Genomic DNA, 23,629 nt, shown 5'->3' with positions numbered 1-23,629 from the left:
ACTAACACCAATGGATCCTGTTATCTGAGAAAAATAAATAATTTGAATTTGAATTTGAATTTGAATTAAATAGTTGACTATGGGTAGATAGGTACGAGAATATTTAAAAGTTTAAAGCAGAGGACAAACGTAGATTTTTTTACTTTTTTTACCTTTCTGGCCTAGGTGGCTAAAGAATTGCATGTTAAATGCAAATATATTTATTGAGATCTTTTATTTATAATCATAACAAAACTAGTGGAGTTATTACACAAAAAATCTCAATAAATACGTCTGATCGAAAAGCGGTATTTGCGTCAGTTGTAATACCTGTAAAGGTATCAGCTGTGGTGAGAAGATTATTCAAAAATCTCTCACTAGATGTCACGAATGTCGAAAGCCAGTACAAAAATGTATAACAAAAACACATACATAAATTTATTTATAAAAAAGTTACACAGATAAAGACTTCTAACTTGCAACTCTTTTTACGGGGTTTAAAAATATTCAGAATGACGTATTGGAAATATAGAAACGGCAAAGAGGATAATAAACGTAGAATCAAAACACTTTCTCTGAATTGATGAAGCATTATATTGTTGATCAGTGAAGGGACGGAATACGCACTCTCGGAAATTGAAAATAAATATAGATTTGAAGACTTTCGTCTTTATTCATTAAATAATTATCAAAGCGCTTGGTAGTAAATAATACGCCTATACAGTTGCAGCAAAGATGTGAAGGGCACTGCCACTGTGCCCATCACCCTGAGACATAAATTGACAAGTTTCATGTGCCTGTAATGTCACCAGACACCGTTACTCTTCAAAACCGGAACGCAGTAATGCTCACGTTACTGCTTGGCGGCAGTAATAAGTGAGGTGTTAACGAACTCTTCTACAAGGAGCTCTACTGCTATTAAAAACCTATACCTTACACATTCAATTAAGTTTGACAAACCCAAGGGTTCTAGTGAAAGTAGATCTTTTCATCTCATTCAGAAAACTGCCACTGTAATTAAAAAAAAATTAAATAATCATAACTTTTATTAAAAAAAAAATCGATCTCAAAACTTCGTGCAATTACATCTATTTGGCAAGTTTTATTGATAACAGTCACCAGAAAGTGCGCGAAACTGAACTCATCCCCTAGTTTGCCACCCTTACAGGTGGAAATTTTTCTTCAAAGAAAAATTGGACCAATACTAAAGTACCTCTTTATCAATACTAAAGTAATCCCTTTCCATAAAAAAAATCATCAAAATCAATTCACAAACGCCGGAATAACATACTCAAAATAAAAATGACCATGGAGCGCGTAACCTGAAATATAATGACAGACCTAAAACCACTCTTTTTAATCGTAGATGAGTGTGTTTCACCAGGGAGTGGTGCCATTGTTTTATAATTCCATAAACTTTATAATACGGGCGAGGTTGCTATAATCGAGCTTGATTATGTGCATTAATTAACCTGCCTTTTCTAAATGTAACACGACTTTAGAAACGAAAGTTTCGAGAACAGAATTTGTTGATTAAATATTCCATTAAAGGTATTTTAAATCGATGATAAGTAAAGTTAACAAGACTTCAGACTTCAAGACTTCGTAGTAAAAATAATAGGCGAAGATTATGAATATAAAGTAGAAAACAAAGACAGCAGAACATTAATTTTATTACTTTAAAGGCAATCTATAGATGTGACGAGTTTTTAGATATGTGTCACGAATGCGTTAAAGGCACCGTAAACGCGTCATGTGCACGTATACGAGTTATCTGCACGTATACGCGACATCTGCACTTATATACGTCATCTGCACGTATACGCGCCGCGCGTTGCAAGCATGAACTTTATATACTCCACTGGAGTTTACACTTAAAATTTCATGTAGTTGCTAAATTTAAAAAACTAACTGAAATTAACAAACAAAACTAAAATTAAAACTATCTCTTATCAAAATGCGCGACACATACGCGCGACTACAGCACATCTGCGGCGCGTATACGCGCAGGTGACGCGCGTTTACGGCGCGTATACGCGCGTCGTCGGCGCGTATAATATGCGCTGTGTGCATAGGCTCTTACACATAGGAATTGAAACTATTTTTTCGTATCTAAATCTCGTCTATTTCTTTTTCCTTCCAAACCAACATTTCGAGTCATTTACAGGTCGCATGGTCACGATTAACCGAATAATTTTGAGTATAAAGTACGTAGTACAAAGTACAAAGTACAAAGTACAAAGTACAAAGTACAAAGACATTAGAAAATGTATTACTTTACAAGCACCTATAGATCTATTATATCGAGTTCTTAAGTTTTCGCGATTGTTACACATAGGAAATGACACATTTTTTTCGGATCTAAATCCTAAATATTTGTTTTTTTTTTCAAATGACTATTTATGTTTCATTTGCAAGCAATTTATGTTTCGAAGCAAATTGGAAACAAAACCATGTTTTCGAATCCAAAATCGCGTTTATTTGTTTTTTCACACAAACAAACAGTCAATTGGTATCATAAAAAAAATAAAAAATAAATAATATACGTACAGTGTCACTGAGCCAGTGCGGCAATCTATGTCCCAAACGGTTTCGTTAGAGTAGAGCCGTGTCATGCAGTGGGCCATATAATGGAATGAAGATGTTTTTTTATCAGAGCGATCATAAAAATAATTTTCTATTGTAATTTGGCGTCTAAAAGAAGATTTACATTTGCTTCTTTGTTTACATTTTGTTTCATTCTAAAATTTAAAAAAATGTACAGTAGTTACGAATGGTCTTACCATGGTGCGAGTTTTTATTGAGCTAGTTTTGATGTCAAAGGCACTCCAGTGCTAAAAAGGTGATCGTAAATTTAAGCACGAAACGAGAATAAAAGTCAAGGATGGAGAGTGGGTTTCGAGGTCTCTTCAAATACTTTATGGCTTCACTACGCTTCAAATTGGTTTATTGTGTTTTTTATGTCTGAGGCAAAATTATGAATATAAAAACCATTAATGATATTTTGCATTTAGTTAAGAAACCACAATGTCTATGGTAACAAGGCTGTCTCCATAAATCACTATTTCATTGTTAACCTTCCAGTGGTCGCACCCTTGTGCCGAACATAAGTAGTCGCGTGCGGTCTGTGAGACCGCAACTTTACGCGTTCAGTTTGAAAAGACAATTGAATATTTTCATGACGTTGTGTAGCACATGATAAAAAAAGTCTTTCATCTATTAAATGAAAATAAGAAAACATTCTCATTATTTTTTTTTAGTTTGTACTTATTAGTTGAACAGTCTATAAAAATTCAAAATTTTAGTCGTATGACACAAACAACGTTAAAAATCAAAAAATTAACAAAACAAGATGAAATTTCTATCTTAATCGTTCATAAGTATAACACTATAATAGATTATTATCGAGATCAATCAATATTGTCATCAATTGCGCAATATTGTAGGAACTCTAAAATCACATTAATTTTTTAATGTTTGTTTTCATAATGTTCTACGTAATATCTCAATTCTTGTAAAATAAAAAAAGAAAACAAAATAAAAACTCAGAAAAAATTCCTTCGTTCCGGTCGGATTCGAACCGACGTCTTCTTGCATACCGTGCCAGACGCTATACCAACTAAGCCACGGAACGATTTTTTCTGAGTGTTTTTTCTGAGTGTTCGATCTTTGTATTAATAATTATAACAAACTAGTGGAGTAATTTCACAAAAAATAATTGAATATCAATTCAATAAAAATTTAATTAAAATAAAAACTTCTAAGTTTTTTTAGGAGCAGGTAGTACGATAACCTACTCATTATCAGTAGCAATGGTTTGACGTCATCAAATCTTCATTTTCTGTTTCCGCCTCCTCTGCAAGCCATTCTGATTCTTCGTAACTCATGTTGTGTCTACAACAAATAGTGAAATAATGAATAATTTAATACATATGACATAAAACAATGTAGTTTAGTAAGTAATATAGTACAAATAACATGAAATACTCACCCAGGTTTCAGTTTCATTCCATGAATTTTTCTGGAACACGACCGGTCGCGCGCGGAATCTGAGACCGCAAACACAAATAAAGACACATGTGTGCTTGCGACGAACATCACAGGGCTACTAAGGGGAAGTCCTCACTCCCTCGAGGGTATCACGGCCGCGCATCCGTTTATTGTTTATAGTTTTTGTAAAATGACTAAAATAAGGCCGCTGCGGTCTCTGAGACCGCGCGCGACCGCTGGAAGGTTAATCAGCATTGGTATAATATAATTTTTGCATAATTAATTACAGGGTGATCCATTTACAGTAGTCCAAAATTTGTTTTTAGATAGAGGACATTGTAACGATTCGTTTGAAATAAAACATTAGTTCCGCAAAAATCAATAGTTTAGAAGTTATGATTTTTTATGTAGTTTTTTGAAAATTTTCTATTTTAGTCATTAAAACCACTCTAGTTTGAAAACCGTTTCACTAAATTAATTGAAATTTGATATGAAAAACGTGGGACCATGTAGCTAGTATGCAATGAGCCATTTTTGTGTTTGTTTTTAGATTGCGCCGTTATTTTAGAACTTTAGAACATTTTTTATTTGTTCATGAACAAAATGTTAAATTTTCGAAAAATTCCTGAGTGTGAAAAATGTACAACTAGAACTTGGTAATGTCCTTAAAACCTGCCTTAAGATGTAGGGATTGTTTACAAATAAAATTGTACTTTTGCAACTGTTGTAACATCTTCATAAATTGACATGACGCGCACCGTGTCCTAAATACCAAAATGGACAGATTTGTATCATAATCGTTATTCGAACAATTTTAAATTAATTTCTCAGAAGAAAACATCTGTTCAAGTCAGATTTACCTTAATTTCTATCAAGCCAATCTCTAAGAGCGGTTACACATTGTGACTTTTAACAGCGATGCAAACGCGATGCAGTTGCTAATCGTCTACCTTTAGCCACGCGCACGATTTTAAGTGATTAATGAAATCGTCTATAAATGCCTAGTGTAGCGATGCAATCACGCTTTTGTATCGCTGCAATCGCGCGTTTTTATCGATGCTGTCGCGCGCTTACATCAATGCAATCGCCTATAAATGGCAAGTGTAGCTATGCAACAGTCTTATAGCCATAATATACACGAAAATTGTATAAAATAGTTTTTAATTGTTTTTGTTATTGTTTGTAAAAAGGCTGTGAAACATGTTATCACACTGTTTATGACACATGCACACAACAATGAAAGTTCTATGTATCAGTAGGGCTAAAATTTTCAGCAGATTTTCAGCATTTTTAACCAACTTAAAAAAGGAGGAAGTTAGACGTTCGGCTATATGTATGTTTTATGTATATTTTCAGATATCTCCATTGACTTACAAATATATGGACGACGGGTCTAATACAAAAACCACGAAAAAAATGTCCCAAGTCAACCTATTCGAAATTTAAATTGTAATGTCATCGCAGTATCGCGCTGTCAGTCGAACAAATGAAGACTAAAGCGGAGTTTGGCGCTCTGTATACGATTTTAGCGCCTTACAAGTGCGGACACTTTTTAGCGCGGACCCGACGTCCATATAATTGTAAGTCAATGGATATCTCCATCAATTGTGGACCGATTTTGAAAAATCCTTTTTTGTTTGAAAGGGTGTACTCTCGTGATGGTCCCATTATTGCCAAGTCAGAATCTGATAAGGGGATCTCATGAACACCGAAGGAAATCCTCTAATTTCCTAGGATTGCCCGTGTATTCACCAATTTTTCCATCAATTGTGCACCAACTTTGAAAATTCTTTTTTGTTTGAAAGAATATACTCTCGAGGTGGTCCCTGATGTGCTGTTCCTGGTTCGTTTAAGCTATCACAAATTACTAATTATTTTAAGATAAAAGTCGAGTTTTAACTTGACACAATGCTTGTAGTCAACAAATCACCGTCGCCATGACAACTAGAAAAGAAAATACAAATTATATAAAGGAGTCCGTAACAGTCTCATTGTCACCAAGATGTCAGAATCTGATGAGGGGATCCCATGGACACAGAAGAAAGCCATTAAGCAAACGGATACTCATAGTAGGTGTTACTGTATGCCACTATCATTTATCATAATAATATGATATCAAGTGCCGTCAGGCTTGACACTTAAAACTTAAAAATTTTCTCATGTGGGGTAAAGCGGCAGATATACAAACCATGTATTTGTGTTGCAAAAACGAATGATTCGTTCAGTGTACCGTTTAGGTTCTCGAGTTTCTCTCAGATAAAAGCTTAAGAAGTCTGGTATCATGACTGTATGCAAAAATATACATAATTTCGTTAAGAAAGAAAATGTCCATAATATTGACCTTAGAACTAAGTCCAAACTCATGGTACCACGATTTCGTTTAACTAAGGTAAACGATTCTTTTATGGGGAACTGTAGGAATACCTTTCTACAATAAGATTCCGGAGCATATATTAAGATTACCATTTCCTAAGTTTAAGACTTACATTAAAAATTTTAATTGAAAAGTCATATTACAAAATTGTGGACTACGTGTTAGATAAAGATATAGGAAAGACAACATGAGTCTAGATTCCACACAAATATGATTCAAAATACTTCTATGGCATTTAAGTTTATTTGAAAGAGCAATCCCTAGAGTTTTTTGCGCGTTCTTCTAAGAGAGGTTAGCGTAGTGAACGAGCATTTATTTAGCTTAAAAAATGACGTTATCAAGTGTAAAAATTTTACAGGAATAAATGAGTATTTGACTTTCACTATAGTGAATTCTATGCCGCTTACAATTACAACGGTCCCAAGTTCAAAGTGTCAAATTGAATGTGATGTTAATGTACAATGATTAAGGATTAAGGAGCTCTCTGGGAAACAGGATATACAAGTAACGGAGAACTCAGCGCTGTCATGAAAGGTTCTCCAGACACAATTTTGAAAATGACGATTAGGAATTGATTGACTGTTAATAACTGTTAAGATATTTTCGCTGTAAATGTTGGAACAAGAAGATAGGTAATTAATTTTAACTGCCTTCGTCCCGAGTTCGACTCCCAGGCCGGAAGAAATATTTGTTTAGCCAAAATTTATTTCTTCCGTGAGTTTGGGTGTATTTTGTGGTTGTTTGTATATATTGTGTGTGTGTATGTGTATTCATGGCAACCGCGAAACAGGGTTTTCTCTAGTGCGGGGCTGTGAGTGTGTGCGTTATTATTATTAATTTATTTTAATTAATTTAATAATCATATGCCGGTTACATACCGATTGGCCAAATGAGAAGACGGACCATTGACCGAGTCACAGAATGGTGGCCAAGAGAAAAAAAAGGCCCAAGATATCTTTACACTTGCGGGATCGCGCTCGATGCGTGACACAGGACCGTGACAAATAGCGCAACTTAGAAGAGGCCTAGCAGTTGGTTGATGTGGCCTAAATATGATGATGATGCCAATTACCTGGTCCCAAATAAGGAAATTCCCTGTAATAAGAGTACCAGAGAAACGGAATTCACGACCAGGAATATTTAGGCCAGAATCAATTCAGAAAAGTTCTAAAAAAAATAACGCTCACACTCATAGCCCCGCACTAGGGAAACCCTGTATCGCGAAGTGCCATGGACACACTCATAGACAACAATAAATTACAATATTTCTACCGGCCTGGGAATCGAACTCGGGAAGTCTGTGTGGCAGTCCAGCTTGGTAACCGTTCGGCCATGGAAACAATTAAAGAGGGACCTTCATTTCCCAAATTAGCCCTACTGGGAATCGAACCCGGGACTTCCTTTCCTAAAGCCCACATTCTTTCGTTCAAGTATATACTCGTATAGTATTTATAGCAATTTCTCCACTGATTTCGTCAGAGTATTATTTAAAATAAATAACAAATTTAACATATTTATTTCAAGTCCTCTTGCTTAATGGCAGGAATTTCAAATTAGTTTTAATTAAAATTATACCAACATTAAATCCAAACAAATCAAGGAGTTAATAAAATTTCTACGAGTCTACTAGGTAATTTAGAAGCAAGTAACAAATTTATTTCCGAGTTCAGGGCAAATTTGATTTACAGAAAGCTTTGAAAGTTGAAACCCACAATAGAAGATTGTTGCCGAGATTAAATTGCTATCAGTTCACTTAAAAATATCATTTAGCACTCAATATAAATATTTTTGTAAGAATAATTCTTTTTAACAACCCGCTGGGACAATTGGGTTTGCTTCTTTGAAAATAGAAAGAAAAAAAAAAGGTATCATTTGACTAAATTTAAAGTAAATCTTAATACTTTAGGATTAAGATTATTTTAAATATTATTTACAATGTGGTCCAAAACTGTTTCCTCTCAGCATTTATGAGGTTGTGCATACGAAACAACCCAACATTGGTATTCTGTGGGCACAAAACATAACTTGTAGAAGTAGTACGAAGACGAGGAGGGGTGAAGTACAATAAGGCTGTGGTTCCGCCAGACATGTGCGAGGTAACTAGGCGGTGCGAGGATGCTTATCTAGCGGCGCTGTGAAACGGTGTGACGGTTTCCATCAAAGCTGTGCGAGGTTGCTAGGCGGTGCGAGGATGAGTAGCGGGTGAGCGGAGCCGACGGTAGCTCTACTTCCCTACACCGTTTTGCACACATCCCTCGCACACATTCCTCGCTTGCGTCTCTCGCACGCATGCCTCCCTCGTATCCTTCACACACATTCCTCGTACACATCTCTTGCTTTTTTGTATGTACAAACACTTACCTCCGCTAGCCCTTTTCCGCAGAGCTGTGGTAAGCAACTAGGAAAAGGAACTAATTCTATTGGTGGATTTTTTCCTCGTACACCTAGCTACCTCGCAATTCTCTGGTGCATACAAAATAGCGAGGAATGTGTGCGAGAGATGCAAGCGAGATATTTATGCAAAACGGTGTGGAAACTAGAGCTAAGTACTAAAAGTATAACACTAACTGACACTGACACATCGCCACCGCTCACCCCACCACAACGTACCCTATCCGCGCATAGCTGAAAAGAGTATTTAACGCATCCTCGCATCGCGCTGCTGCACATCATCTCACCGCCTAGTTACCTCGCACGTCTCTGGTGGAAAGGCAGCCTAACATGTGTATTTTATATCAATATACTTTTACCATTTTTTCTGGCAGTTTTTCTGTACTACCACAACAATACATGTGTAAAGTAAGGTGGAACACTAGTTATGAACAGTTTTTTGTCTTTAACCTTGTAAATGAAAAAAAAATTTAAATTTCTTGAACAGTGTCATGTTATGATTCTAGTCTTTATGCTTAATAGGATTTATAGGCTTAAAGCTTTTTTGGGGTTGTAACATTTTGTCTAATAAAAAACTTTATTATTGTGCCTCCCATTATTTTTGGTTGCTTAACACTTTCTTATTAAGTTTTATGAGCAGAGAAAAAGGGGCTTATAAAAATATACTTCCATATTTTTTGTAATTTCGGCAGCTCTATCCTCTGAACCGTATGTATTAATTTAGGTAATGTTCTTTAGTACACTGATTATGATGTACTTTTTTATTTTTTATTTATCGACCAAAATACAGATAAAAAACTTATTAACTAGTTACAAGTATCGCTCACAAAAGCCCTTCCTGCTTTATACGCGGCTAAGGAGTTCAGACAAATTAAAAATATATATATTATAATGAAAAAAAGAACTGGTAGGTATTCTATCATGTTATACAAAAACAGGTACGAAAAATGCTAAATTACACGCTTATACAATAGTAAATAAGCAAAATACAAAACAAAGTTTGTATCTTCAGTAGTTACAAAATTTGAAGATTGTACGTGTATAGTGTATTATAGCATATTGTTTTATTTGAGTCATCTTGGGCTTGTGTAGAGGACATGGGTTGAACACGTAAAGGACCCTTCGAGAAATTTATTATAATTTACGAGGGTGTAGTCGCCTGTTGCAGTAGGGTATTTGACAGCGCACGGTCTTATACCCAATATAACTAAGGTTACAAACTCAATTACACATAAATTATTATCACTACTATCAGGTTTCTTACCACGGTATGACTCGCTCCATGCACACGCTCCATGGTCACGGGTTGACTCTCATGGAGCGTGCAACCGTTCCGAAATATCGGGAAAATAAAAAGAAGTCATACCGTGGTAAGAAACCTGATACTAGTGATAATCATTTAGTGAATAACAACGAAAGTCTTAAAATCAATTACACATATTAGAAATTTAAATACATAATGTTTTTTATTTGTTTATTAAAATTTTTACCAAAAAAGGAAGACAAGGTTAAACAAATCGCATAACAAAAACTCGAGTAGGTTTATCCTTAATTTTTCGTCACCTTAATTTTTTTTTCGAATAAGTCGTGCAGCTGATGGTAAACGACACCCCTATCCATGACAGATGCAGTGCCACTCAGAGCTCAACCTTCCAGTGGTCGCACCCTTGCACTGAACATAAGCAGTCGCGTGCGGTTTATGAGACCGCAACTTTACGCGTTCAGTTTGAGAAGACAAATGAATATTTTCAAGACGTTGTGTAGTACATGATAAAAAAGTCTTTCATTTATATAAATGAAAATAAAAAAACATTATTTACTTATTATTTTTTTAAATTTGTACGTATTAGTTGAACAGTCTATAAAAATTCAAAATTCAATGTTTAAAATCAACTAAATATTAAAACAAGATGAAACTTCTATCTTAATCGTTCATAAGCACACTTTAATAGATTATTATCGACATCCATCAATATTGTCATCAATTGCACAATATTGTACGAACTCTAAAATTTCAAATATATTTGAATGTTTTTTGTTCATGACGTACATACTATCTCAATTGTTATAAAATAAAAAAGGAAAACAAGATAAACTTTAAACTTGAAACTTTTTTTAGGAGCAAGTTGTTTGATAACCTATTCATTATCAGTAGCAATGGTTTGACATCATCAAAACCTTCGTCTTCTGTTTCTGCCTCCTCTGCAAGCCATTCTGATTCTACGTAACTCATGTTGTGTCTACAAAAAATAGTGAAATAATCAATAATTTAAAGTATATTACGTAAAATAAAGTAATTATCTAAGTAATATACTACAAATAACATGAAATATTCACCCAAGTTTCAATTTCATTCCGTGAATTTTTCTGGAACACGACCGGTTGCGTGTGGAATCTGAGACCGCAAACACAAATGAAGACACGTGCCCTTGCGACGAATGTCACAGGGCTCCTAAGAGGAAGTACGTCACCCCCTCGAGGGTATCACGGTCGCGCAACTGTTTATTGTTTATAGTTTTTGTAAAATGACTAAAATAAAGTCGCTGCGGTCTCTGAGACCGCTGGAAGGTTAAATTACAAAGATCTGTGGAGCACTCCCACTGCACCCGTCACCCTGAGACATAAGTTGATAAGTCCTCACCCTTGCTTTTCAAAACGCAGCAATGCTCACATTATGGCTTGGCCGCGGAAATAGGTAAGCTGGCAACGTCACTGAAGAAATTCTTTCACAAGGAGCTATAGTGCTAATGAAATACATTAATATAATATGTAATGGCCTTACAAAAGTACAAAAATAACAAAGTTTTGTCTTATTTGTAAAAGCATGGAAAATAGGCTTACAAAGCGCAATGGATTACCTTATGATAGTCGACTGTTTTTTTTTAAATATTTATATCGATAATATATATCTATTATGCAAAATTCATAAATAAACTATGTAGAAATAAAATTAATAACTTATTATGTTAACGGAATATAATTATTAAGATACACACGTCAACAGTGTCTAGGGATCAAGGATCAATCTTAGAATAATAACGCATAGAAACCTAGTCCGCACACGCTAAGTGAGGCAAATTGAAGCGCCCCCAATGGCCTACACGAGCGGGCGGGCCGTCAGTGCTCAAGGTCAACTTGCACCGCGAACAGCTCAAGGATTTTAGCTAAAAATGACGAAATGTACGGTAAATGAGTGTAGAGTAGAAACATAAAATAGATACTAACATCACATTCCACAAGGAAGTAACGCGTTTCAACTTGTATTTTTATATAAATATTCACTAAAACCGAAAATTAACCTACTACTAAAACTAGCCTACATGAATTTGATTTTTGCCTCACTTGTGACAGTTCGTTTGATATGAAACTATCATTCTATGCGTTATTATTCTAAGGGATCAATTTAATTTTCAAATTCAAATTATAAATTGACTAAAAAATCCATCGGTGTTAAAAAAAAATTAAAACACTTGATTTTCTTAATTGGCCTGCCCTTTTCATTTTAATAATTAATGACCACTTTTTTATTATGCATATAACAGAATAGAAAATCATTTACATATGACACACCCACACACACCATAACCCCACAAAGACACCATATAACTACAATACATAATGAATTACGTCTACACTACAAAACTTGATTTGTATGACTCATTAAAATAAAAGGTAATAAAAAAGTAAAATAAATAAGTTATTTAACTAATAAATAATAAGCGTAATATGTATGCATTATGTGCGCTTAGCTGTTACGGAATTCGTCATTAATTTGGCTTAATTGTCGTCTTAACGAAAGTGCTACGACGCTGACTTCAGTGGACCAACAATAACACACGTGCTACGACATACATAGCACGCCTGCTACGGTCCGTGCTACGTGTATGAACTTCTGATTTTTAATCATCTCAGTTGCGTGTGGATAGAGAATGGCAACATTTTGTACGTTCGGTATTCTGGTTAGAGTGTCAGTAGCTAGCCACTACTTTCACTTTAACCAGAATCAACCAACTGTGTCAGTTATTCGATATATAGAGTGATTGCTTCAGAATTTCAATTAAACAGTTTTGTTTACTTTTTGTTCAAAATGGACTGGAACATATTTTTTTTATGAAATACAGGTGTTAAGGTGGTTTTCCACCGGCGAGTCACGGCGAGACGAGGATTGAAATGTGTATGACAATATTTAAATTCTCAGCTAGCCCATCGTCGGTGAAATGGTCTGAATTGATGATACTGCTGCCTACTTAGAGTATTATACTCTGCAATGGAAACACGATTTTTGCGCGAGTTAGCGATAGCTGTTAATATCAATCGCGAGATTGTGGGGTATGTACGATTTGAGATTTAAAAAAAGATGGTTTCATCTGATTCTGCATCCGTTAACATATTTCATAATAATATTAATTTACGGAATATGTTACTTCAGCTAACCTCGTTGTTTGTATTCAAAAAACGCAAAATAGGCGCCTTGTCGTCGAGTTGCGGACACCTGCCCGTTACACCAAGTACCAAGTTGTATTCAAATAATTACTCAAAGAGTGTCTGCTAAGTCTTCAAAGATATCCATCGTAGGTGCTGATGTGCCGGGGACATATTATACGGTTTTAGTTTAATAATGTTCGTCCGTTTAATTGTAATCAAACTTCCCAATTAAAGCTTAATTTTATAATTATATCAAATAAAATATATACACGTTCCTATTTTATCATATTAATTTCCATTCAATCGCATTGTAATTTGTTGCACATGACACATGATACCTATTAAATGGTAACTACAATAATTGTATCTTAATAGAAGAGACTGTTCATGTTTTGTGTTTAAATTAATATAATTGTGTGCTTGTGTCATCCAATGCCTTTAGTGTCGCCTAATATGTTCCGTGTCATGTGTGTTCTGTTGCCGGATCCGCTGAAAATCAGAGTCGTAGCACTTGAATGTGAGGCGACAACAAGCTGAGTGGGTAACGGTTTCCTTAACATCACAGCACACACGTTTTGTTCTCTATATATTATATTTAGTTTCAAATTCTTAGGTTATTATTACCATCATTATCACTATCATTAATATTATTATTATTATAAAAGGTATGTGTTGATTGTTCAAGGAATAAATGATTTCGATTCTATTGTATTCTATTCAGCTGCATATTTAGGGCGAGCAATTCTTGAACCTGTGTCCGTGGCCCCGAACGACTGTGCCACAGCCGGTAAATACCACCTCTACCATTAAAAAAAATATTTTAGGCCATGGGAGAGGGGAAAGTGTGAAATATATATTCACATAAATATATTCACTTGGTATTTTATTATAAAAGCGCACACAGTTTCCCAAGAAAGATTAGTTTAATTTCTGCAATCTAGATTGTGGAAGTGCCAGTTTATTTTTATTTCTAAATGAAAATTGTGTATTTTGTAATTTTCGGGGAATAAATGGATATTTTTTTCTATGTACATTATATTAGCGTAAATGTATTGACAAGTTACTGTCATTGTTTTAATTTCCACAATCCTTTAAATCCTACTTAACCTCATCAACGACAAATTTTGATTATCAGTCGGAATCTTATAAAAGAAGCGTATATATTGTCCCTTAAATCAATTTGAGACTTGAAACGACTGCCAAGAACAGCTAGTTTATTTTTATTCCTTATGGTAGTAATGTATTCATATTATAAATATTTAATTCGAAGACTAAATTGCTGATTAAACGATATAAAAATTGAGATTTGCGTAGCAATTTCCATGGTAGTTTTAGTAAGGTCACTTAAGGACGGAATTAACACCGTCAGTGCCATTCCACTGACACTATTGAGACTCGACTGCCATTGCAATTAGATTTTAGCAGAATAGCAAATATGTATTATATATTTGCAATATAATCTCAATGGCCAATGACCAGTGAACAGTGACAATGACCGAAAAAATTGTAGAATTGGACCCCAGGTGTGTAACTAAATATATTGTCAAATAATGCACTCTATTTCCATATAATTCATTTAATACACAAAATATATGTTTACATAATGTACACAACATGTATGTATTTATCTACACATACATCATAAACCCTACAAGATGTATTCAAAAACCGCAAATTACAGCCAGCATAAACATAAATTGTTTTGTTAGAACAAATTTCTCATCTGTGCAAATATTCTTGTTGCTTAGAAAATAGCATTAAATTCGAAATGAAATGTCAATAGCAAACAATTTTGACAAATTTCACACGCTACTTGATATCGAACAATATGATAGTTGGGGCCGATTTTAGTTTGCCTATAAATTAAATAAAAACCACGGTTGTGTGACAGGAAAGTTTCTATTTGCCGCCATATTGCCTGGTTTCTGAACATATCATAGAGAGTTTATAATATGTGTATAGATAAAGTAGTATATATAAGTGTACATAATTAGGCATTAAAACACTCGCCTGACCCACACTCGTATTTTAATGCCTCTTGTAACAGTCACATAAACTACTCTTAGTAAATTGTGAAATAATGGGGAAATATTCTTATTTAGATATTTAAATATTTGTTGACAATTAAATAAACAACTAATAATTAATAAATACAACCTCGACGCATCAACATTAGATATAAATTTGTTCAAAGCACCACTACAGACGCGTCTGCATGTGTGCGAGCTCGTGGGAGGTGATCGGTAAGGCGATTATCACACTGTTTCGCCCCGAAACGTTGTGCGAAGCTGCGTTTTTTATAGTTGTACCGAAGTATCTCAGTTGTAGACAACAACGCGTCTCCGCGCGGGAGTGGGGAGTGGGGCGCATGATGATCCGTCGCCCCGTACACTTCGATGCGTGGTACGGGGCAGTGTGATAATCGCCTAAAATCACAGACGGTGGCGGAATTTTATTGTACTTTGTTATTTTGAATAAGAGTTGTTGAAACACGGCTTTCCTCGTTTTCATATAACATAAAATAAACTGTAATAACAAAATATTGAAGCCCAAAATGGTCTCCCTAGAACATTTGCCGGGTGGTGCTTGCAAAACAACCCGATACTGATGTTACGTTTACGTTTACGTTTTTTTTTGGAATTACCTACTACTTTAACACTTTGAATTGTTTGTTACCAGGCGAGAAGATAGAAGCAAAAAGTCACGATGACGTCACGATGCTCTTTAGTGATATCGTTGGATTTACGTCCATATGTGCAACAGCTACGCCAATGATGGTCATAGCTATGTTGGAAGACTTGTACAGCGTGTTCGACAAGTTTTGTGAAGATATTGATGTTTACAAGGTAAGCATTAGATGTTCATTCTAACAAGTAGGCATATGCAATTCCTTCAATTTTAAAGTCTCTTTTGAAGAATTATTACCTGCGACTGATCCCCTGGTGGATCAACAAAAGATATAAATCCTTAATTCCTACTTGATAGTACACAAACTTATTTTTCATTATTATCAATTTTTCTATTTTTACACGATGTCAGAATTATTTTTAATAAAAAATTGTTTTGCATTATATTTTTAAAAGTTCAGGCTAAGAGTTTTACGGGAAAATGTGAATAAATTTATTCAGTAAATAGAAACTCTTTTAAATAATTAAAACATCACTACATTATTAGCAGCTGGTCGATGAGGCCGAAAAGTTGTCAAGTGGCGATCACGTAATCAGGCCATGTATACGTTGCGGGAAACTGCTGCATGCGAGATGCTTTCTGAGGAAGTCATATGTCCAGCAGTGTATGTTTTTTGTCTGCAGTGATGATGATGATGTTGTTATCATATTGTTATTTATCATGTTATAATATTATTATTAACTATATCTAAACCGTAACGTTAAAATTTTAATTGCATAGTTATGTGTGGTTAAAATGCTTGGATACTCACTTAAATTTACGTAATAATATACCTCCAATAAACACTTCGCGAACTTAATTTTTGGACTTGTTCTGTTTTCATTTTGTTTTTGTTTCTTTATTTAACCGACTTCAAAAAAGGGAAATGTTCTCAATTTGACTGTATGTTTTTTTTGTATGTATTTTATGCGATAACAGCGTAATAACCCGATAATGTAGTATCACGTATAAAATGTTTTTATTCTTTAAATGTAATCTTGTTGCTTCACAATTGAGAAGTCTACGTTCGAATCTTTGTACATTATTACGTACCTTTAAGAAAGTTGCAATAATCTCGCTATCGGTGACGGAAAATATCGTGATGAACCTGGACGTCGAAGAAGGTTCACTACCTTTGCGAAACGTGTGACCTAAACCCTCTTCTTAACGCAGACCCGTGACCTTGCAGTGAGACGTGTAATGGATTAACGATTTAGATGCAATCTGAAATATAAATTTACAGTGTGTTATGTTACAAACCATATAAACGTCTAACATACTCTTTAGTCTTCTAACATTAATTACTATGTGAAATTTATTATATATTATTGATACAAATATTGAATAAACCGAAACCTTCAATGAACACATACAACATAACCCCGCACTAGGGAAAACCTGTGTCGCGGGTGCCATGGACACACACATAAACAACCACAAATTACACCCAAACTCACTAGAGCAATAAATGTAGGCCATACAAATATTTCTCCCGGCCTGGGAATCGAACCTGGGACCTCTGCGTCCGGCATGATAACCGTTCGGCTACGGAGGCAGTTAATATCACTAAAAAAAATTATTTTATTTTTTTATTGATAAAAATGAATATTACTCTCTGAATTTCAAATAGGGAAATTTGTGCATGCATTATAAAATTAACAGTATTCAAAGTGTTCCATTGCAGATCCCTGTAAAGTCAGAGATGCCAAATGAAGATTAACATTTCAAATCTTTCTCATTTAACAAAAAAAAATGTTTCTGGCAAAGAGCTTGTCTTTCAAAACGAATCTATTCCTATCAATCGTGTAAAGGACTGATATTAACGTTCATTTCGGAGCGTTTTGGTATATCTGTATTAATTAGTCAAATTGAATTAGTGGCCTAAATTTGTTATTTCGTAACTTGCTGATGGTTCAAATCTAATTAGTCGGCCATTAGTGGCTATAATGCCAAATAACCGACCGATATTTTCAAGGAAATTTTTGGAAAAATGTAAAATAAAATAAGATGGTGGTGCCGGTGTAGCAATTGACGCTGATTCGAGATCAGCAGATTGACGGCATTTGACTTTGAGTTGTTTCGATCTTTTTATCAATTATGATTACAGACTCAACATCAACCCGTTTAAAAGTCCCACTGCTGGGCACGGGTCTCCTCTCAGGCGAGGGTTTAGGCCATAGTCCGCCACGCTAGCCCAATGCGGGTTCGGGGATTTAACACGTTTTCCAAAGGTTGTGAACCTTCTCCATCACGACGTTTTGTTTCATCGAAAACCTCGTGGTAAATTCCAAATTAAATATCGCACATAAATTTCGAGAATCTCGGAGGTGCCCGGATTAGAACCCACGGTCTATGCTTGAGAGGTGGTAGATCAAGCCATAAGGCTATCACTGCTGTTATGTGTCTGAATAACAACAGACTACCATTATTTACTTTATTGAATATCAGCGAATAATAGGTTTTTACTACCATTATTTTCGTATATTCTTATAAGAAATTACTCCACTAGCCCGTGAAAATAATTACACCGACGATGACGCCGGGTCATCGTGACCCGAATTACATCGATAATTTTTTTGTAAAATTGAAGTAGTTGTCTAAATTTTAACAAATACGTATTATGTAAGGGTTCTCAAAACATATATTGAAATAAAAATAATAACAATAAATTGTATAAATAAATATTTAATTAGCGTTCTCAATAACACGTGCAAAATCAACATTGAAAATATAATTTTGATATTTCTTTTATTTTTAGTAAAGTATTCTGAATAATAATATACTAAAAGAAAGGTCACTCAAACTTATTATTAGAAATTAGTCTTCTATATCCTCAATCAGAGACGTACAACTGCTGCAACTATTGCAGTACCTTACCATATGATCCGGGCATATAATAGGTAGTGTATGTAAATCTAGCGTGCATTACATGTATGAGATGTTTTTTTATCCCTTTTGAACGGACATACTTGACATCTCTCGCGAGTGCCAGAGGTTGGACTGTATGTATTGGGCAAATTTGCATCGTCCTTTGAATACCACCAGCATCTCATCAATAGTGCAGTTTTCGCCCGCAGGATATATTTTTGGCATTGTTTAACAAATGTTTTGGAAAGTTCACGTGTTGGTGCCAAATGATTAAATTGATTTTTTTTTTACAAAAATACTACGCCAGGGATGACGCTGGCGTGTGCCGTTTTGATTTAACGCACGTATTACTTGGCTGCGCAGATGGCTTCACACTTAGTACACTAGAGAGTCGGGTAGATGAGGGTTGTATCTCCAGCTACTCAAACGTTGGAATAGTGCAATTGGCGTAAAACAAAAATATGCCCGTTGTAAATCGCCTCGGGTCAATATGACCCGTCGAGTATATAACCAGAAATAGAGATGAAATAAGGGCCATATATTCCTGGTAACATATTAGCGATACAGCTCTTATAAATATCAACTCCCGTTTGCATTGAAATATAGACAGGCTAACTACTGACCTGTGTGTACGTCTTGGTATATTCCAAAAAATATTCTGTATTTATTGTAATAAAGATAATATCTCTAACAATGCCGTGCTGTTCTATTCGGTGGTGTGGGAAAAACAGCAAAACATCTAATTACAAAACAAACGGAATCACATTTCATCGGCAATTAAATATTAAATATGTAATTTTGCAAATTTTCCATTATAGCAAAGCTCAAGTTATCTGGTCGATTTGAAGTGAAACAGTTGACAACACCCATTGACGACACGCGTCAATTGTTTCGAACTAGGGCTAGCCAATCGCAGTTGTCACAGTAATGATATGGCAGAATAGTTTTCAAACAAATTAAAAGACATTTCTTCTCTATTTCTGGTTATACACTCGATGTTTATACATTATAAAATCCATTGGTACATTTTATTCATATTATTGTTGACATTAAATTGACAATGATAACTAATTGTGTTTGTTAAATTATTTTAATTCGTCGAAGAACTTAAATAATTTCAATAATCACTTAATTACACAAAATAAAAGTACAAGCAAGAATAAAATTGATGAGGAATAAAAGTGATAAATTTATAACGCAACTAGGGGATGAATCCGGGTTTGCGCACTTTCGGTAACCGATTTCAATAAAACTTGGTAATTCTACATACTTTTGAGACCGGTTCTTTTAGTACTCTGTACTGAGATTATCTTTCATCTACTATTTTCCTCGCTATAGTGAGGTGAAAAGTTGTTTTGCGTCTCGTGACTTGAAACCCTCGCTACGCTCAGGAATCTACTTTAGAACCATTCGCTTCGCTCATAGTTCAACCTTAAAAGCCTTGCATAACAAATAACTTTTTTTCCTTATGAAAATTATTCCACAATCCAACACGATCTGGTAGGAGTTTTTCGTTTCGACAATATCAGCTATTTACATGTATACTGTTTTCTTAAGTAACTTCGGTTCTATTCGAGATGTACGTTACATTGGTGACGATTACATTATTACTGCATTTAATTGTGACGTATTAGTTGATATTGTAATTTTCTCGCTCATCAATTTTATGACTGCGATTTAAAATTTACCTTATGTGTTTATATACAAGGTTCGTTTAATGTTATGCAGTGAGGTTCTACATGTAAATGTAAAACGAATGGGCCAGCAATTAAAATGCAATATGTTATTCATGCAATTGTTAAACTCCGTCATACTGGAATAACTCTAAAATTTGAACTTTAGATAATAGTCCTGTTCTATTATGATTTCACTATAAAATTCACTTTCTGATAATGCCAAGTATGGGTGAACGATCGAAAGGTCATTATGTCAAGTCGTATCACGTGATTCTAATACGAAAAATGTGTCAGAAATAAGTACATTGCAATATTTATTTATGAAATCTGTTCGAGGTGTGGTTATAAAATAAGGGCGTTAACTATAGTCAATTTTGTCGACAAAAAACAACCTCATTTATGTGTCAAAACTGGTATTTTTTAAATACAATGCAAAATGGTAAAAAAAAAAAATTTTTTTCATTCATTCTTTTATTGTCACAAATACACAAGTGTAACATAATAACTTTGGCAATATTAGTGAAAACAGTTCTGAAGTTTATCGCTAGATGGCATTGGCGTAGAAAACGCAATTTCAGAATCGCGGTGTTTTAAATTTTCCCTAAACTAATCACCTCTACTCTTACTAGTTTGTAACAATAGTTCCACTGTTTACCACTAGATGACATTAGCATAGAAAACGCAATTTCTGAATCGCGGTGTTAAGATTTTCCCTAAAGGAATTAATTACCTGTCACCAGTATTTTGCATGAAATTGATCGATTCAACGATTGCATTTCTACGGTTATCCTCACTATTAAGCGGAAGCATCTCGAACTCGCGCCCATCTTTCGGAACAGGTTACGAGAACACTTCTGAGTGAGTGTCTTTTTGTAAAACTCGCACCCACCGGGACTTGTCGCGGACTCTGCACCGCGCTTGTTCCCAACGGGACGAATCCATTTTATTGGGCATCCTTGTATTGTAAGCTGTTGTACAATAAACCAAGTCTTCTTCACCACATTTTGTCGTTTGATTCCTGGACGTAGTAAGGGGGCACCAGCTAGCCGAGCGAATCTCTACCACCCTGTACACCCCCTCCTGCTACACAAGGTTATTTTTAAAATACTAACAATCTCGAAGGACTAGTTACTAACGCATAAACAATAACTTATTTCCGTGACTTTTGACAAAATATGATTTAAACATACCAACTTAATACTTAACTTAACTACATAATGTTTTGTACTTTTTGACGTTTTTTAGATCTGTATTTAGTAGTAAGTTTCAACGTGGAAGCGTCCACTCCGACGACTCCCGCGTTTTGCACAGAGTTATCATCATGTTTGTATGAAAGTAAAATCTGATGAATTATTAAAAGTCATGGAACAAAAGTTCTTGTTTATGATGTTAATAATACTGCGAGGTTGTTAGTTGTTTACAATTAATAATATTGTAGATTCTATTTTTATCAAAACTACATGTTCAATCTTTCATAAACAGAGTGCGATACTTATTGTTTTTCCTTTCCATACTTTTCAATTATGATCGTTAAACCAAAGATAGTATGTTAACAGTAGTGTGTCTAAAATATTACTGACTCTACCGTTGATAATGAACAACTTTCCCTAAGAAACTATATCTATTTCGAGATTTTTTGGCTTTTGATATAAATTGTCCAAAAAGTAATTATGATATGTAAATTATGTAGGGTGGCCGCAGTGGAGATGAAGTAAGACGAGAAAATATGATGAATAACTATATTAAATTTCCACAAAGGTATTTCTAAAACTAAATAATTTTGATAACGTCCGAAGTTAAGTACGTTATGTCTAAAAGTACTTATACGAAAAAGGTCTTAACTAAAGGAATTTAGTCTACGTCAGATGTTAGGAACGTTGGGCAGAAAAGTGTCTCATAATTACAATTAAAATGACGAGTTTTGCATTGGTCACGTTGCAATGCACGGGGCGCGCGTTCCCGGGTGCGCGAATGCAAGTGCATTGACCTGACGTTTTAGGTATGTGTGTTATGTGCAAATCTCGATACATAACACGTATGACAGCAGCTATCGGTATGCTTTTTCTACAATACTTATTTTGCATTTTGATGACTTAGCTTTTTTCCAGGTTGAAACGATAGGCGATGCGTACTGCGTGGCAAGTGGATTACACCGCAAAATTGATACGCACGCGCCTCAAATTGCTTGGATGGCTTTACGAATGGTTGAGACCTGTGCACAACACCTAACACATGAAGGAAATCCTATTAAGGTATGCCTTTGAAAAGGTTAATGCAAATTTGATTAACAATTTAGATTGATTTATGAATACAAAGGTCGAACGCGCTGAAAAATTTTTCGTCAACCCGGTAGAACTTGTCGATAAAGGTGTATCATCATCGATAAATGTATTTATTGAGTTTTTGTTGTGAAATAAGTCCACTCTATATATGTGGGAGACAGTAATAAGTACGGACACTAAACAGAACACAAGCGCGCCACCTAGAGTTGTAGTTGTAGTTGTAGTCCGCACAACTAGGTTTCCCGCGCTACAACAGAGTCTAGACGTTGTTGCGGGGCACGATCGGACACACTTTTTGATGGTCGCCATACAGAGTAGTCGTCGTCACGGAACTGTCCTCCGTTTCGCCTAGTGCCCATTTTGACCATTAAAATTATAGAAAGTACAAGTTGTTGTTCGATTACAAAGTGATAAAAATATACAGTGTTACTCTAAACGTAAATGCATTCCTAAATCTGTCCAAACGATGTCTGAAGATTCAGTTCTAAACCATGAAAGTTCCGATATATATATTCCTGTGTATTCGATTTTTATGTTTATAATCATAACAAAACTAGTGGAGTTATTTTTTTTTAAATCTCAATAAATATATGTAAGTGGTTATTCACTAAACCATTACCACTAATACAGGTTTCTTACCACAATATGACTTATTTTTATTTTCCCCATATTTCGGAACGATTATACGCTCCGTGGTCACGAGTTGACAGGCCAATGGCAGATGGCAGCTTTAAGGAATAAAGTTTTATTGAATGTCAGGATATTTTATCACCTTGATATTCAATGTTTTTTTGTAAAATGACACTTTATTATAATTACTAAACAAAGATCGAACACTTAAAAAATTCACGATTTGAACCAATTTCTCACAGCAAACCGTGCCAGACGCTATCTCAAGTAAGCGACGGAACGAACTAATTCTGAGAAATCTATAGTAAATAGACTTGTCAACTTATGTCTAAGGGTGCCGGACACGA

General features: G+C 34.9%; 1 protein-coding gene and 1 non-coding gene across 2 annotated transcripts in view; one reads left to right on the top strand and one right to left on the bottom strand.

Moving 5' to 3' along the window:
• Window positions 1–23,629, top strand: part of LOC113237774 (head-specific guanylate cyclase) — a 196,784-nt gene that overhangs the window by 155,367 nt on the left and 17,788 nt on the right. The window contains exons 10-11 of the mRNA XM_026474422.1: window positions 15,839–16,005; window positions 22,479–22,622. Coding sequence (XP_026330207.1) covers window positions 15,839–16,005; window positions 22,479–22,622 — 311 coding nt within the window. The remainder of the gene's footprint in view (window positions 1–15,838; window positions 16,006–22,478; window positions 22,623–23,629) is intronic.
• Window positions 3,540–3,613, bottom strand: Trnat-ggu. The gene has a single exon. It is a non-coding gene; the product is annotated as a tRNA-Thr (tRNA).

This window comes from Hyposmocoma kahamanoa, unplaced genomic scaffold (assembly GCF_003589595.1).
Source record: "Hyposmocoma kahamanoa isolate Upper Pololo Valley unplaced genomic scaffold, ASM358959v1 103, whole genome shotgun sequence".
Lineage (NCBI taxonomy): Eukaryota > Metazoa > Arthropoda > Insecta > Lepidoptera > Cosmopterigidae > Hyposmocoma > Hyposmocoma kahamanoa.
The sequence above is the reverse complement of the archived record's forward strand: the minus strand, read 5'-3'. Positions and strand labels throughout refer to the sequence as shown.